At 35.5% G+C, this 16,191-nt stretch overlaps 1 protein-coding gene across 3 annotated transcripts in view; it reads right to left on the bottom strand.

The window, feature by feature from the left end:
• Positions 1-16,191, bottom strand: part of LOC145245908 (uncharacterized) — a 388,923-nt gene that overhangs the window by 123,715 nt on the left and 249,017 nt on the right. For all 3 annotated transcript variants that reach the window (XM_080107649.1, XM_080107648.1, XM_080107650.1), the window contains one exon: positions 1,979-2,139. In XM_080107649.1, coding sequence (XP_079963775.1) covers positions 1,979-2,139 — 161 coding nt within the window. The remainder of the gene's footprint in view (positions 1-1,978; positions 2,140-16,191) is intronic.

Below are 16,191 nucleotides of genomic sequence, written 5' to 3'. Positions count from 1 at the left end.
CTGCAAAAATAATGTTGTTTTTTGACATGAAGTTGAACACCAAAAACCGATATTAGTTTCGCACCAACCTATTAGAACTTCAGATCCTCGGCTCTTGCTGTTAAAGTAGACTGAGAGCAGTGAGCTTCATGCTGGAACCACCAATTCTAATGAGAATGTCATTGGCTTGGATGATTGTGATTTTCTATTGACCCTAATAAGTATAGAATAATATTAAGATTGGCAGAGATATTAACCTCTGCATCACATTTATACTGCGACATATATATACGTATATATATATAATTATAAATAATTATTTTTACACATATAGACACTAGTGTTTCATCCTTTTGGAATCATCAGTGCAGGAAGTCATGACTGCCACTGGTCGAAGGATTCAAACCAAGATGCAAAGCCATTTCTGACTCCATCAACAAGGAACATAACGCGCTTGGGCCATCATCAACCGCAACGGGAATTAAGTGAAATGTAACATTAATAATATATATATGGAGAGAGGGAGAAAGAGAGAGAGAGAGAGAGAGAGAGAGAGGGAGAGAGAGAGAGAGTATCAATAAAATAATAAAACGACACTATAAAAATATATACTAATGTATATAGATATATTCGTTTATTAAATAAGGATGATACATCAATTAGGGGTGCAGGTTAAGTAAGAACTCTTTATACCATGGTATTTTGAAGCCTAATGCTTCTCATCAAAAGTAGAGAGAAGATGCTAAGTAACATTATAGGGATGCAAAGTCTAATGATAGCTACATTAGGAACGAAATAATTGTGCAGCGAGAGATAAAGTATTGGAACTGCTTGGGGAGAGAGTGGGAGAACTAAAGTGATATCTGTGATACAGAAGGAATATATATTTTATTATATAATAAAGGTAGGTGTACACTACGTATGTCATGGTGGGTTTAATGCATGTGTGCATCTAAACTCTTAAGAAGAATATAGGATAAATGAATGAAAGAGGATGTTTATTTAATCATATGTATTAATGGGTTATAACTATGGAAGGGGTTTACTTGAAATAGGGGATTTATGCTAGGTCCATATATATTAGTAGGAGTATCTTATTCCTTATCCTTTAACTCAACCTACATATACATATATACATATATATATATATATGTATATGTATATGTATAGTATATTTTTTAATATATTTTAAAATTCAAGAAGATAGAAATATGGCGTGTTTAAATCCATTTAATTTTAATATGGTGACTATTATGGGATGCAGTGTTTGTTGCTTGATTGACCCACAAAATGATGATCTAGCCGATTGTGTTGGAAGCTGAAACGAAGATAATGGGTGATAACATATATACTGATATGAAATTGTCTTATGTATGTAATTCCATTTTCTTGAATGATTTTTAAACATTATTCTATTTTATCTCAACCCCAAGAGGTACAGAATAATATCATTAACACTGGCAGAGGTATTAACCTCCAAGTGTATCATATTTGAACCGAGACACCCTGAATATGTGATCCCTGTTACATTAAAATGCTTTATTTTAAAGGATATATTTTTTTCATAATTTTGAAAATCTGTTTCTTATTGATATTCATTAAAAGAATTTTTTCTTCTACAGATATTTTAAATGTTCTTTGAAAATACTTGCCTGTGTTGGTTTGCTAAAGGTTGATGGCTGTGTCAAGGAAGCTGCCATAAATATTGGAAGAACCTCTAATCTTATTAGTTATACTTATTCGACTTTAGGATTTCGTCACTTTCGGGAAATCTCATGAGGTCACAAAACACAATGTTGTGTTTAAGCAAAGACGCTTTAGCTGGGTTAGGCTTAAAAATATATAACTATTTTTGTATTTATGTTTCACGCTTTTTGAGATAGGGATTGATAATTTGAATTATTTGGACTACTGCTCTAGTGAGCAGGACACCAACAGTGGTGGGAGACGTAACACCATTTGGTGTGCAAAAGAAAAATCCATGTTATAAAAGACTCACCAATTATTCTTTGCTGATTCTGTGGTTCCAATGATAATTTGTCTTCTTCACTTTGGTTATTCCCGCTGATAGCAAGTCTCCAGGCTTGAGCATCTCTTGTACTAAAAGAGCAGGATTCACTGAGGTCTACGCCATCAGTACTTTCAATTTCTTTGTTATGTCTACAATAGAGTGAGGGGCAAAATGATTAAACTAAGTAAAGTGGATGAGAGGCTTAGTTTTACTACAAATCAAGCGTTTTAAGATTATTGTATGCTGGATCGATGCCTATTCTGAACGATGCATTATACACGATTGCTTAGACATTGGATTTGAAGATGTAGGAAGCACAAAACACAAATAACTAGCAATACTGAATTTAGGAGGAAAACATTAACATAGACAAAAAGTATATCTAAAAAAGGCCAGACGACACATCATTTGAAATGTAATTGGAAAATAAATACCAACGGTAATGATAATAGTTCTACTAAAACAATGAAAATAATTGAATAAAATTTTCTATTTTACATATAGCTCGAATGGGGATTGTGGCTTCATGCCTTTCAAGCATTGTTTTATTTACAAACCATTTGGGTCACCAATTACACTGGTCAACAAAACAAAATTTGTCATGGTACCTAAAATGTTTCAACTGTTTTTACCTAATTCGAGGATGCTGATTCCAGAAATGCTGTCACTTTGTTTCTATCAGGTTTAGTTTTTTTCTACTATGGTATACCCCCCTCCTGTAGGAAGCCGATAGCTACAATAAAAACAGGCAAATCGAAGAAACAATATTTTCATGTAACGTCATACAATCACACCAAAATATTCACAATTAAAGCTTACAGTTGAAAAAATGATAAACACACACACACACCATCATCCATAAATTGATGTTTTAATGATTTTCTAGAATGAAGGGCTCCAGCATCATTGTGCTTGATGGACCAACGATAGTCTGTAAGCATGGTGGCATCTTAACGACCTTTATAGCAAAGTTTCATGTTGCTGATGTCATGGTTGAAGCGTTCCCTCTGCTCGTCACTCATATCACCTAGATTTTCTGAAAAACGGGCAAGATGACTGTGCAAAAATGTAACTTAATGCTCATATTTGCACCCAGTTGATGGAGTAATGTTTTCACAAGCTCTTTGTAGTTGAGCGCTTTTATTTTTTCCAAGAAGAATTTTACTTCATTCATAAACGCCGTCCAGGCACGCAATTCTGCAGGATTCATAAAATTACATAAATTTGCGTCATTCATTAAATTTTGAATCTGGGGTCCATCAAAAGTTTTAGTTTCTGATTTCTCTATAGTTAGGCCTGGACATTACATGCAAATCTATTCGAAACAGTCATCTTTCTCATGAATCTTCACAAACTGTTTTATGATGCCAAGCTTTATATGAAGAGGAGGAAACACAATTTTGGAACGCTCCACCAAAGGAGAAGCCAGTACATTGAGAGAACCAAGAATCAGTTCACTGTGCACAGGCCAATCTTTTTCAGTGCTTTGTTCTTACTCACAAACACAAGAAGCAAGGACATTTTGTGTAGCCATTTCGTAGCCTGAAGAGAAACCCAACATTTTCAAACTGACACATATGATCCATTGGTGCTGTCTGTATGAAATCTTTTCCAGAAAAAAATTTAATTTCATCATATTTTTATTTGAGGATCGTTGAATGGCCTAGAGGAACTATAAGTTGCCATTGTGAAGAAGTGCACATTTTAAACTTCTTTTGGAACTGTCCATAAAAATTCATCAATCTTAAGAATAATACTGTTTGACACCAAGCTGCTGCAGCAGGCCAGCAACGTCATTGCAATATACTATCTAGTTTTCCTGAGTGAGATATGGCAAGAATTCAATATGGCGTTTTCTGTAGGAGGTTATGAGAGTTCAAGATTGAAATAGATTTTTTTCTCCGAGTCTTGAAGATAAAAGTTCAGAAGATTTTTTGGAAAGGTTAAGATTTCTAATCAGATTATTAAGTTCTCCTTGAGAAAAAAGCTGAGACCGTGAAGGAGGAGGAAAAGCAACATCTGAAACAGTGGTTTCATTACTGGACAAAACAAAGGCTTGGTCTTCTTCAGAACCAGGCAATTCCAATTTGGCCAAGCCTTTGAACACTGGAACAGGAATTCCATTGCAGTGTAAAATTGGCCTAATTGCAGACTTGAGGTTTGGATGAACCAACAAATTCCTGTTCTTCCTGTAGATTACCTTTATTTTGACTGTACAGAAATAGCAGTCATCGAAATAGTTTTTCAGTTCTTGCTAGACCATTGGAATACCAAAGCAGAGTGACTTTCTCTCCTTTATCGTCCACCATCGAAGATGCTCAACACATTGCTTTCATACAATATGGGGTGTCCATGCCTTATCTTGATCAACCAGCATTAATTTAAAGTAAGCAAGATAAGCACTCTTCACAAATTCACTGAACCTTTTCCTGTTGGATTGCAACGTATATTCCCCGCAAATATAGCAAAATACATTTGGATTATTTAAACAACGTCACCTAGGAGATGATGTAGCCATGCTAATTTTTGCTCCAAAAATCTGCATTAAAAGTAAAATAATGCAGCTTAATTATTTCCTGTCTGACTTCTAAATGAATTCCTAACATTAAGAGAATAAACCTTACTTTGACCCAGAAATAAACAATAACATACCGCAATCGGTAGGCCTATTTATTACTCAGTGTCCACTTCTTACCAACTACATACCTCATTGTATAGCAAATTTGACTTTTACTTCAAGGTTTGTGATGTTAAAATCAATTAACATACATCACAATAACAGCCTACAATTGTAATTATGAATCTAAAATGTATATAGAAATAGAATGCATATAGAAACACGCCTAATGTACTGCTGTCGTACGCACCTATGCTTCACAGTCAGATAAACTGTTATAAAAAAAAATAACGACTCTGTAGACTAAATCCACAAGTATATTTATTTGAAAAGGAAAAACTGAAAAGAGAAAAAATGACAGGTATGAGAAAGTAAAATCAATAACAACAAACGAAGGTAGGAAAATAAGTTCATAAAGAAATGGAACATGAAATGTCACGTCACATGACAAAGTAAAGAAACGCATTGTCCAGAAAAAGAAATGAGTAACACATAGCGTTGATGCCGGAGATGGGAGTGGATAAAGAAGAAAGAGGTGTGCTATCTCGATAATGGTTGCAGAAAGGAAGTAAAGATCAACCGGAAGAAGAAATTAGGAAGAAAGTAACTTTTTAGTAAAGAGTAACTTAAAGGGAGATAATGGGTTCAAAGCAGGGAGGCAGAACACCTAATTTTAATGTAAAAAAATATCTCAACAAAATAGCAAATATCTCAACAAAATAGTAAATATCTCAACAAAATAGTAAATATCTCAACAAAATAGTAAATATCTCAACGACTTAACCTGATGAGAAAAAATTAAAATGATTTTCAGAATCAGCACCCCCAAATTAGTCTAAATAAGCTTAGAAACTTTGGGCACCAAAAAAGGTGTTGGTCAGTGTTATCAAAGCCAAGAAAGAGCCATTCGGAGGCATATGTTAATTATTATTATATCATATGAATTCAAAAATTCTATTGTTGGCATTGGTTTCCCCAACATTTTTCTCGTCAGAATTCTTTCTAGAAAGTCATCAGGTACTTATGTAAGAGACCACATGACGTTTGCCAACATCCTAAGTGAAAGCGATTTTTGTGGAACGAACTGGATTCGAGCTTGGAATACCCAGGTCATTAGATTGCGTTATTAACCACTAGACAACCTTCACCTCCATACAGGTTAATGAGACAAAATGAATGCCAGCCGAAAGATTAACATTATAACAGTACTAGTATCAATGGTAAAACCTATGATTGATTGAGTTTGTTCATGACAAGAATTTGTTGACACTGGATTTGAAGATGACCAAGCTGTAAGAAGCACTCCCACGGTAATGTGTTCCACAATTGAGAAGTTCTTGCAAAGATGTTTTGTCCATAGAGATTTCACCTGACATTAGGTACACGGATGAAGAAAGGAAATTTTATGTTTGTTGTGGTAGAGAGAGTTTATGCTGTGAATGTTTTAGAATTCACAGCAAGAAGTAGCAACAGAAACAGCTTTTCTTTTTTTGTCTTCATGTGCCAAGTGTCAGGCAGAATTTCAATCATTTTTTTTTTCTAAAATAAAAACTTTGGTACAGTTTTCAGATTTGTTTCGTTTATAGGAAACAATCAATATTTGCATGTCAATATTGGATATTTTTTCCATAGAGTCACCAGAAAAAAGTTCTCAAACAGAAAAATGCATAAGGATGTAATATGTAAAATTCAAATAAATAATTAGGATCAGTTTATTTTCAGTGAGCCCCCATCTTGTCTTATAAAACCTTGGACTTTGGAATAAAGCAAAACTGTTATTTATTTATATACTAGCCTGGGTGCCTGGCGTTGTCTGGGTGTTTCAAGGTGTGTTTCGAGAGAAAAAAAAAGAAAATGGTAGTAGGCAGGCAGGCTCAAACCCGTGATGTGAAGGCGGAAAAGAAAGTGAAAGATAATCTGATGTCTTAGCCGATATCTCCATGACGCAACCAGAAGTCAAAACCATTGAAATTAACTGAAGTCAATCTAATGGTAACGATAACTTGCTAGAATGTCGGTGAAAAAAATTGACCCCTCCTTGTACAAAACAGACGAGTTTAGGGTAAAAGAATTAATGTTTTGGGGCAATTTTTTTAACTTTTGTCGTCCGAGACGTTGAGCTTCAAATTGTCACTGATCTTGTCAGGATCTGTCGCCTCTGTCGAAAGTTTTTGCAAAACATACATACATACATTTAAATAGACAGATGAGATCTATATGATAGATGCTCTGTTGGTATATCATAATAAACATAGAACTTCTGATATAAGAAGGATTGGTATAAATAAAGAATAGAAAATATTTGCAAAAAAAGTACATTCTCACAAAACCTATGTATATATAAATTTGAAATTAAATTCTGTAGCAGATATAATAAACTAGCAGGACCCGTGTACCAGCATTGCCCAGTGGAAGTATAACACAAAGCCAGAACAGATTAAGTCCCTTCTCCTGAATTCAAACTAAACAACGGTTGTAAGCCATAGCAAAAATACAATTATCTGGCTTTCATTGTCTGGCAATGGCAGATAGCGGATGTCATTGGCTGTCACTTCTGGTTATGATTAGTGTCAGCCTCCATTGGCCTGTTCTGTATTTTCGAGCATTGTTGGGCACTGATATTCGGACATTGTTAGGCACTCATAGTTACGGGCAGTTAGTACTTTCTTGAGACTATTACTGAAAATGGCTATGTTATAGTCAGCTGGGAAGAAGTCCTGCAGTATTGTGTTCTACAGAGATATCTTCACAGTTGCTGTTTATTTTTCAACTATGTTTCAGAGGAGGTATTTTCCAACCTTCTTCAAATATATTTTTCATATATTTCAATTTTTTTTTTTTTTTTTAACTCTTATTCAATCTAAACAAAGCATACTATTTGGGATCATGTTACTGTGTAAGGAAATGAGCGAGATGTTGGTTTACATTACATTTAAACCTTTGCGTGTCAGTACAGTCAGGGAGCAAGAAGCAAGGAGAGAATCCCAGAATAGCAGTTCGAGGAAACAAGCTATTAGAATAAAAGACTTTCTGGCATTTAGGGACCTCTACAGTGAGGGGCTGGGATTTTATTGTTAAAAAGGTTTGTTGGGGGTGCATGTATGTGAAGAGGAAATCACACCAGTTACGTTCATGCAAAATTGTTAGCATCCAAAAATATTGGCTGGCAATCATTCCTGACTCATTAACTCTTATCCTCGAGTTGTTCTTAGTCTTGATAACTGTTAACTCTAGTAATAATAAACAAAAATAAATCAAACCACACTGACAGTTATGGTAACGCAGAATAGTTAGCATTAAAACGTATTTTCCCCTCTGCTTCATTCTGTCAATAAGCGCCTTTAAACATAACAAAGAAATCGATTTAAAAATAAAAAAATAACAAAAGACACTACAAAAGACATCGACTTATATAAGCATATACACAGAGACAAGTCTATACACGGCTGACCAGGTAAGATAGAGTTCAGATCATTGAGATAAAAACTAGGTGTGGGTGGGGAGTATTAAAACTGTAAAACAAAAAAGATAAAAGAAAAAGAAAGCATTCAACTTTATGCGAATCACAGGAAGTCGGCAGGCAAGTCAGAACAAAGTTTGGTTAGAAAATTTGCATAAATGTATAATGGATATAATTCTATAGTGATATTTCTCTCAATAGAAAAAAAACAACTAAGAATTTGCTTTACAGTTTTATAATTATACTGTAAGCATATCAAAATTGTTTGCTTTAATAGTTACTAAAAGGACTACATGACACCACTCAACTTCCAAAGTTCCATAAATTATTTGAATAAAAAAACAACAACAAAAAAAAACAATCTATTACGTTCATAAGCTCCGTGGCATAGTGGACAAAGAACTTAGTAAAATTCAGTAGGAAATTTATACTTTTCTGGAGGTTGAATCCTCAGTGCAGGCGACACTCAAAATACAATTGCAAATTACTTAAGATTTCTAACCAATCATGGTTGACGAAAAAAAAAAAAAAAAAAAAAAAAAGCATGCTACCCCCGTGGATTAAATAAAGGATTCCATTCCAAATTTTGCACAGATTTTAGAGTCTGACAGAAGATTTTCCCCAAGTTCGACAGAAAGATTCCTAGAGTTCAACAAATTACAGCTGAAGACGGTTGGAGGTTACATCGGCTGAAACGTTCTGAAAATAACAATCAAAATGAGAACAGTAGTTTGAATAAACCAAATCCAAATAATATTTAAAAAAAAAATAAAAACCTGCTTAATATTGAAATATGAAGTATTGGGACAAAATCAGAGCAAAAATACTTATGCCTTAGGTGAGGTTCGAACTCATAATTTCTGCTATAAGCGATTGATCTATTGGGGCAATTAGAAAATAGTGACATTATTAATTAAATAAACCAGAATATTTAACTGCTGTTTTAGCTAGTTATCTCTCTCTCTCACTCTCTTCTTACTATATCCCCTTGATCTCTTTTTCTTCCCCCTTTCTCTTTACAGCCCCCAAATTATCTTATTGAAGTTGTTCCTAGTATTATGAGTGACAGTGAAAAATCTTGAAGATGTGAGAGTGAAAGCCTCCTTTATTTATGATTAATCAAACATATTGATCAGAATTAAATATTAAAATAGTGAAAGCGATTTGTTTGATGAGAATTATCAAAAACTATTTTATTAATTGAACCATCACTAAAGGTGACTACATCTTTATTTAAATCTATTTATTTATTTTTTAAAAAAGTTATTAAAATAATACCCGTCCCAAGGCAAGCAAAATCAATTCTATGAACACAACAGTTTTGCACTAGTTTTATGTCACATTATGAAAATTAAAATCAAGATGAAATTATGTTACACTTTATGTTTAGAATCCTTATTCAAATTCTGATCAAAATCCATTGATTCTAAAAGATGTCTAAAATTTAAAGGGTTTAAAAATTTGAACTTCATGGAATTTTACTTAATTCATGTCTAATGACTACTGATCCAATTTAATGCAAATCTGGAAAGGTCGAATTTTGAAATGGGGGGGGGTGCATATTATACTCTTAAAAATCCATCAAAATACTAAAAAAACCCTGAAATTTGAAGAAAATATATTAACTGATCTTTAATATCTATTGTTATAATACCATAAAAATCGAAGGTATCTGAATTTTTATGAATTTTATCAAAACAATAGTAATTTCTTTTAAAAAATAAATATTTACGCCATGTTTTTAATAGTATTATGTTAATTTCTTTGAACTAAAAAAAAAATGAACTCAGTTAAAAAAATAATCCTTTAGATTTATGTAAAATTCAACTTCACGTATGGCAATGTGAAAAACCTCAAAGTCAAGCATGAAAGGAAAAAATGAAAAACATTTAATTTTCAGTGTTTTGACATTTTAATGCGTAATCTGCTTTTCTTTTTTTTTTTCTCAGATGTTTCTGTTTGCAAATGAACAGACGAATTCCTTTTCTTTTTTTTTTACATGCGGATCAGCACTTATCAAGGCCCGGAAGCCACTCAGGGATAAGGGCTATTGTGTGTACGATAATCAATGGGATAATATCGTAGTAATAGTTGGTATTGGAGATTTGATAAAGTGTCTTACTTAAGGGGGCCATTAATCAGGAATTTGTTTATGTTGGACTTGAAGACATCCAAGTTGTAGTCAGGTGGGAAACAGAGAATTCCACAGGCGTGCACTTCTAAGAAAGAACCTTTGTTCATAGAATCTACATTTTGATTTAGGCACAGATAAAGAGTGGGGGAAATTACTGACAGTGATTTTAGCTAGATGGGTGTTTATCTTTAAAGATTGGCGAAGGGGGACAACAGATTGGAGCTCGGACGAGCACTTGCCATGGAAATAACGATAAAACAAGGACAAGCTTGCAATGTCTCTTTTGTGGGAGAGAGGTTGCAGGGAAGGGAAAAGGGCATCCCCAACTAAGCCACAAAGTCTATTTTGTACTTTGTCAAGGCAGGATAGGCTGTTTTTTGAAGCTTCAGCCCAGATGTGGCAGCAGTACTCCATCTTTGGACGTACTTAGCTTTTATACAGATAGAGAATTGCATTAGTAGTGAGATATCTTCTGGAGTGGTAGAAGGATCCCACCATTTTCCCAGCGGCCCGGGCAACAGACTTGATATACGTGTTCCATTTCAGATCAGGAGTAAAGGTCAAACCCAGGAGCTTGTCAAAACATGAAGCCTCCCCAAGACGAGAGCCATCCATTTCAATTGATGCTAGATGAGGAACAGAGCGTTGATGATGTAAAGATAGGAGCTTGGTTTTAGATGCATTAAAAGTGACCAGCCACCTCTTCCCCTACTGTACCACGCGCTAAAGATCAGAGGAGAGAGAATCAGAGAGAGCTTTGTCATTTACGGCCTTTCGTGTGTTGCCATAGATGGTCGTGTCATCAGCATAGATGTCAACCAATGATTTAAGTATGTGTTTTGGGAGATCATTGATGTAGATCAGGAAGAGAGTTGGGCCCCAGATGGACCTCTGGGGGACTCCAGCATTAATACTGTGGGCTTTTGATTGCTGCCCATCAACCACTACTCTTATGAGCCTATCAGAGAGAAATTATTTAATTATTGAGAAAACATTTCCAATTATGCCGTATCTGGAAATCTTGTAAGTAGGCCCTTATGCCATACCTTATGGAAGGCCTTTGATATGTCAAGAACAATTGCCCTAGAAAGGAAGTCTTTGTCAAGAGATTCACTAATCCTATGGGATATAACTGTTAGCACATCAGCTGTAGATCTAGCAGAACAGAAACCATATTGCATGTCACTAAGGAGGTTATTTCTGCTGAGGTGGTTGACTACTTCTCTATTTAATATGGATTCCAGTAACTTACTCATGACACACAAGAGACTTATTGGTCTGTACTGAGAGGGAGATGACTTCTCACCTTAGTTCTTAAATACAGGGCATACTGACAAGGTTTTCCAGGGTGTTGGAAAGCACTTCTCCTTAAGCCAACGCTTAAACAGTTTTGTAAGTATAGGGGCAAGTACTGGGCCAGTTGCTTTACTGAAATCAAGGTTCTTGATTATCTGGCGACCTCACGCACAGATATTAGTATGTTGGATAGTGTGTTGTCTGTTGTAGGAGGAAATACGGGGAGTTGATGACCTTCGTCGCAGAGGGTAGAGTTAGCTGCAAAGTTCTTGGCAAACAGTTTGGCCTTGTCTGATGCTGACGAGATGACCATTGTTGATGGTTGGGATAGAACGCACGCTTCTGTTCAGGATCCTGTTTGCTATTTGCCAAAACTGGTGGGAACCAAGCCGATGCTCAGCTACTTTGGATTTGACAGACTGAGCATATAGTTCTCTTGCATTTTTTATTACTCTTTTACAGTGGTTGCTGGCAGTCCTGAAAGCAGCTTTAGTCTCAGTACATCTATTACATTGGTAGCTATAAAAAAAGTGATTTCTGTGCGCAATGGCAGCAGCACATTCTGGGGAGAACCATAGCTGGCTGTTAGGTTTTTGTTGGAATTTTTTGGATGATGTGAATCACTCTATACCAACAATTAACTATTCGGTCAGGTCTGATACTATAGAGGACACATCCTTTTTAAACATGGAATGCAGAGATAGATCAGATATGAATGTATGGAAGGTAGTCCAGTCAGCCATAGAGTATCGATATACAGTACCGTGGAGAGGTACGTCTGAAGACTTATTGTATTTCATTTTTATCTTAACTGATACGATGGAGTGGTCAGAGGATCCCATGGGAGAGAGAACGGAACATGAACATAGCTCAGGGGAAGTTGTGAGAAAAAGGTCTAGAAGGCTTGCATACTGACCAGTAGTACCGGGCACACGGGTGGGTTCGTGAACAATTTGAGTGAGGTCATAGGCAATGGCAAAATCATGACAGAACCTCCCCTCATCATCTGTCTTATTTGAGTGGGCAGCCATTCCCCATGGACATTGAAGTCACTGCAAATGTGAATGTTAGTCGAAGGACGAGCAGACAGGATGAGGTCAATTTTCTCAGATATACCCTTAAAGAGCAGAGACTTGAATCACGTATGCTCGTCATGAGAAAAAACTGAACATCTACCATCTCTGATTTGGACACCTGTGCAGAATGCCCAATGGCCGTCTCCCTAAGGATATCCTCTACAGCGAACTGTCAAATGGTCGCCCGGTGTTGCGCTTTAAAGACATGGCCAAACGGGATCTGATCGCTCTTGGCATCGATGAGAATGTGTGGGAGGAGCTAGCCGAAGATAGACCAGCATGGAGGCGTGCCTTGAGTAAGGGTGGTGAAGGACTTGAGAAACTTTGGTTCGAGAGGCTGGCGCAGAGAAGACAAAACTAGTGACTACGTTTACTGTTGCTTGCATTAATCTTTCGCAGATTGCTTGCCATTACATTACATTACTCTTAAAGACAGTAACCCCGCTGTTGTGGGGGCAATAGAGGGCAAATATGAATGTGGTGGTGTAAGCAAGTGCAACTCGAAAGCACATATAAGGTAAATTAGGGTCTTCTCTAGAGATATCTTTACCACACGGAAAGCCATCTTTAATGTAGGCACATATTCCATGTCCATGGTGATCTTGGGGGTCAGATTTGGATGTTAAGTTAGAGTATCATTTTATTATGAACTGATCTAGGGAAGTGGTCGGCCCTATGCCAGTTTTGCTTAGAAAGAGTAAGTCCAGTTTCATCTCCTCTGGAAGGTTGGAACGTAGACCACTGATGTTGAAGAAGGAAACATGGTAGTAGGGGTTTACGTTGGAGGATGGAGTTCTAGGTTTATTCTTGTTTTTTTGTTTTTTGGAAATATTTCATGTTGAGTTTTTGGGGTTTGTGGAACAGGTCGACAGACTTGGTTAGAGTAGGACAGAGAGGGAAAGTAAGAGAAAGAAATACAGGAAATTTTTTTTTGTAGCACATGATAAGGTAAAGCCGTAACAATTATCCACTAGTATGGCATCGAGAGGCCCCACCAGAAACTACTGCATGGTCCAGAATCCATAACCAAATGGCAATACAGCAGCCTCAGTACTTTACACCTGCTGATAGGACAGCCTCCTTAGTGGTTAATCCAAGGTTCAGGTCCCTGACTATCAGGCGGGTAATGTCAACCCAGATGAAACGTTTACCTCTAGGACTCTTACTAGTGACGTGGCCACAAGGATAGACATAGAAACAGAAAATTTTCCGACATCTCAGGCTACTGTTCACGAAGTACTACCGACCTGGAAAGCAGCATTTTTTTTCACCCTTTGTTAGAAAAATCAGTCATTGGAAATGAAGACTGAGGGACAAAAAAGGAGAAGTGAGAGTTACTGGAGCTGCCAATAACACAACCAAAGTGTATTATCTACTCTCCATAAACAATTCCTAAAACAATTTAAATAATTCAAATGAATTAAAATTGTTTTTGGGACAATGACAAAAATGTTCTTAAAATGGAACCCTATATTTTAACCTTATAATTTATTAAGAAACTTTAGCTGAGATGTTATATGTGGTATTAACATGATCCATTTTCATTTCTGTAATTTAACTAAGGTTCAAATATTAAGATCAGGTGTAAAAGAATTCTATATTTTGTTATTTTCAGATAAGGGTTGATTATCTATATATTAATACAATAACGTGTGTGTTATTTTGTGTGTAACGCTTACATCTTTTTTGTTCCCAGTGACTGTCGTCTAATTGTTATGACCTTTCATTTCTTGTAATAAATAATTTTACCAAGAATTCTTCATAAGTTTTGATTTCGGACGCACTCAAGTCATATGGATATATTTTTTTTATTTTTGAAATCAGAACTTTATAATATGTAAGAATCGATAGAAAATTGACTCTATAATAATATGTACGAAATTTGCATAAATTAAAATATCATATTTAAGCATATTTTACAATTCAGGTATGCCGGGCGTCCCTGTTAGCTTAGATAAATATTTTTGCAGTTGTAACAAAAGAGCTACAACAATATCAAGGTGCCACCATATGCGTTGAACATCCACAGAATGTCAACATCAATATATTACATATCCACTGTGGAATTTCCTGCTAGTTAGTATTATTTGGATTAGTATATAGTATTAGTATTGTATTATACGGACTACTATTCTTATCTTGGATATTATTCTCAGAACGTTTCGACTGATGTAAACTCCAACCTTCTTCAGGTGAAGCTTGTCAAACTCTGGGATATTTAACTCTGGAATCTGTGTCGAATTTCGAATGGAACCCCTTCTCTATCTAAAGGGCATGGAGCGACTGCTCTTGTTCAGTCACCTGTAACAGAGTAGAAGTAATTGTTAATTATATTCTCAGTATCATCTGAGCTAAGGATTAAACTATCAACTTCCAAAAGATTATAACTTAGAACTGATTGTTGCTTAGCACTTTATCCGTTGCACAAGTTCAACATAAGGATTACAAAGTTTGACGAAGCATACGTGAAAAATGGTCAGAGGTCTTATCATTCGAAACAACAACCAAGAACGGAGAAGTAGTCAGAATAATCTAAACGAATTCTAGTCAATTTATGAACACTCCAGGACAATTTTCATAGATAAGAGGTCATTTAGGGTTTGCAAAAAAAAAATAAATAAATAAATAATTTGTAAACGCGAGTCCAAGTGCTAATCATTCAAAAAAAAAAAAAAAAACACTTAAAAATTTTTAGCAGTCCCTTCTCCCAAAAAACTTTTGTTTTCATTTTTATCGTTTTTTAATATCGACTAAACATAAAACTTTCAGATTATCATGAAAACAATTTGGAAAAAAAAATTATCAAAATTTGTATCGGGATTGCGTTGGTTGGTTGGTTGTTTTTGTTTTACTGCATATCAACCCTTTTCAGGTTATTTAATGCCGAATCCGGTGATTTTGAAGAAAATTTTTTTAATAGAATATATTTGTTTTTTGCAAGTCAGTTTCTATTTAACCCATAGTTGGGATCCTAACAGGTACTACCACTCCGGGTCAAAGTGGACCTGGGAGCAATAGCAATTAACGGGTGGCTCCACACTCCCCAAAGCCCACAAGCTGGGGCTTCACCACTGGATATAGTTTAAGGTCATATCCAGGACCATCGGGATTGGGAGTTAATAAAACGAGAACTACAATTCTGTTTTGCGAATTGTTACGAAGTAAGCCGATATAACTATTTCAGGAATAATTGACTTCCTCAGAGATTGTAAATATAGTTATATTTGACACGTTATTGGGTGGCGATTCGCGACAGTTTATGGCCTCCAGAATCATGACGTGTATTTCTGTAACATACATTTGTTAATACACTTGTTTAGCCATGTGTTTGCTTTGGTTACTACTGGTTTGCAAGGCTACAGCAGAAAATCTGTTTGGATTCTAGTGATCATTCTATGAGAACCTGTTTTATATAATTGGTTTCATGCCTTCGAATCATTCCTAGTAAATTTCAAATTCATGGGTCTAAGTAGTTTACAGGAAGACAATTTTTGTCTTTTTTTTTATATACAGGATAACTCAAAAGAATCTATTATAATAAAGTCATATTCCTGTCTTTTTGTTTGCTTGTTCACAATTTGGTTAATATATAAAACAGTACATTGTTTCACAAATAGA

Source organism: Euprymna scolopes, chromosome 23 (genome assembly GCF_053919585.1).
Source record: "Euprymna scolopes isolate OS-2025 chromosome 23, ASM5391958v1, whole genome shotgun sequence".
Taxonomy (NCBI): Eukaryota; Metazoa; Mollusca; class Cephalopoda; order Sepiida; family Sepiolidae; genus Euprymna; species Euprymna scolopes.
The sequence above is the reverse complement of the archived record's forward strand: the minus strand, read 5'-3'. Positions and strand labels throughout refer to the sequence as shown.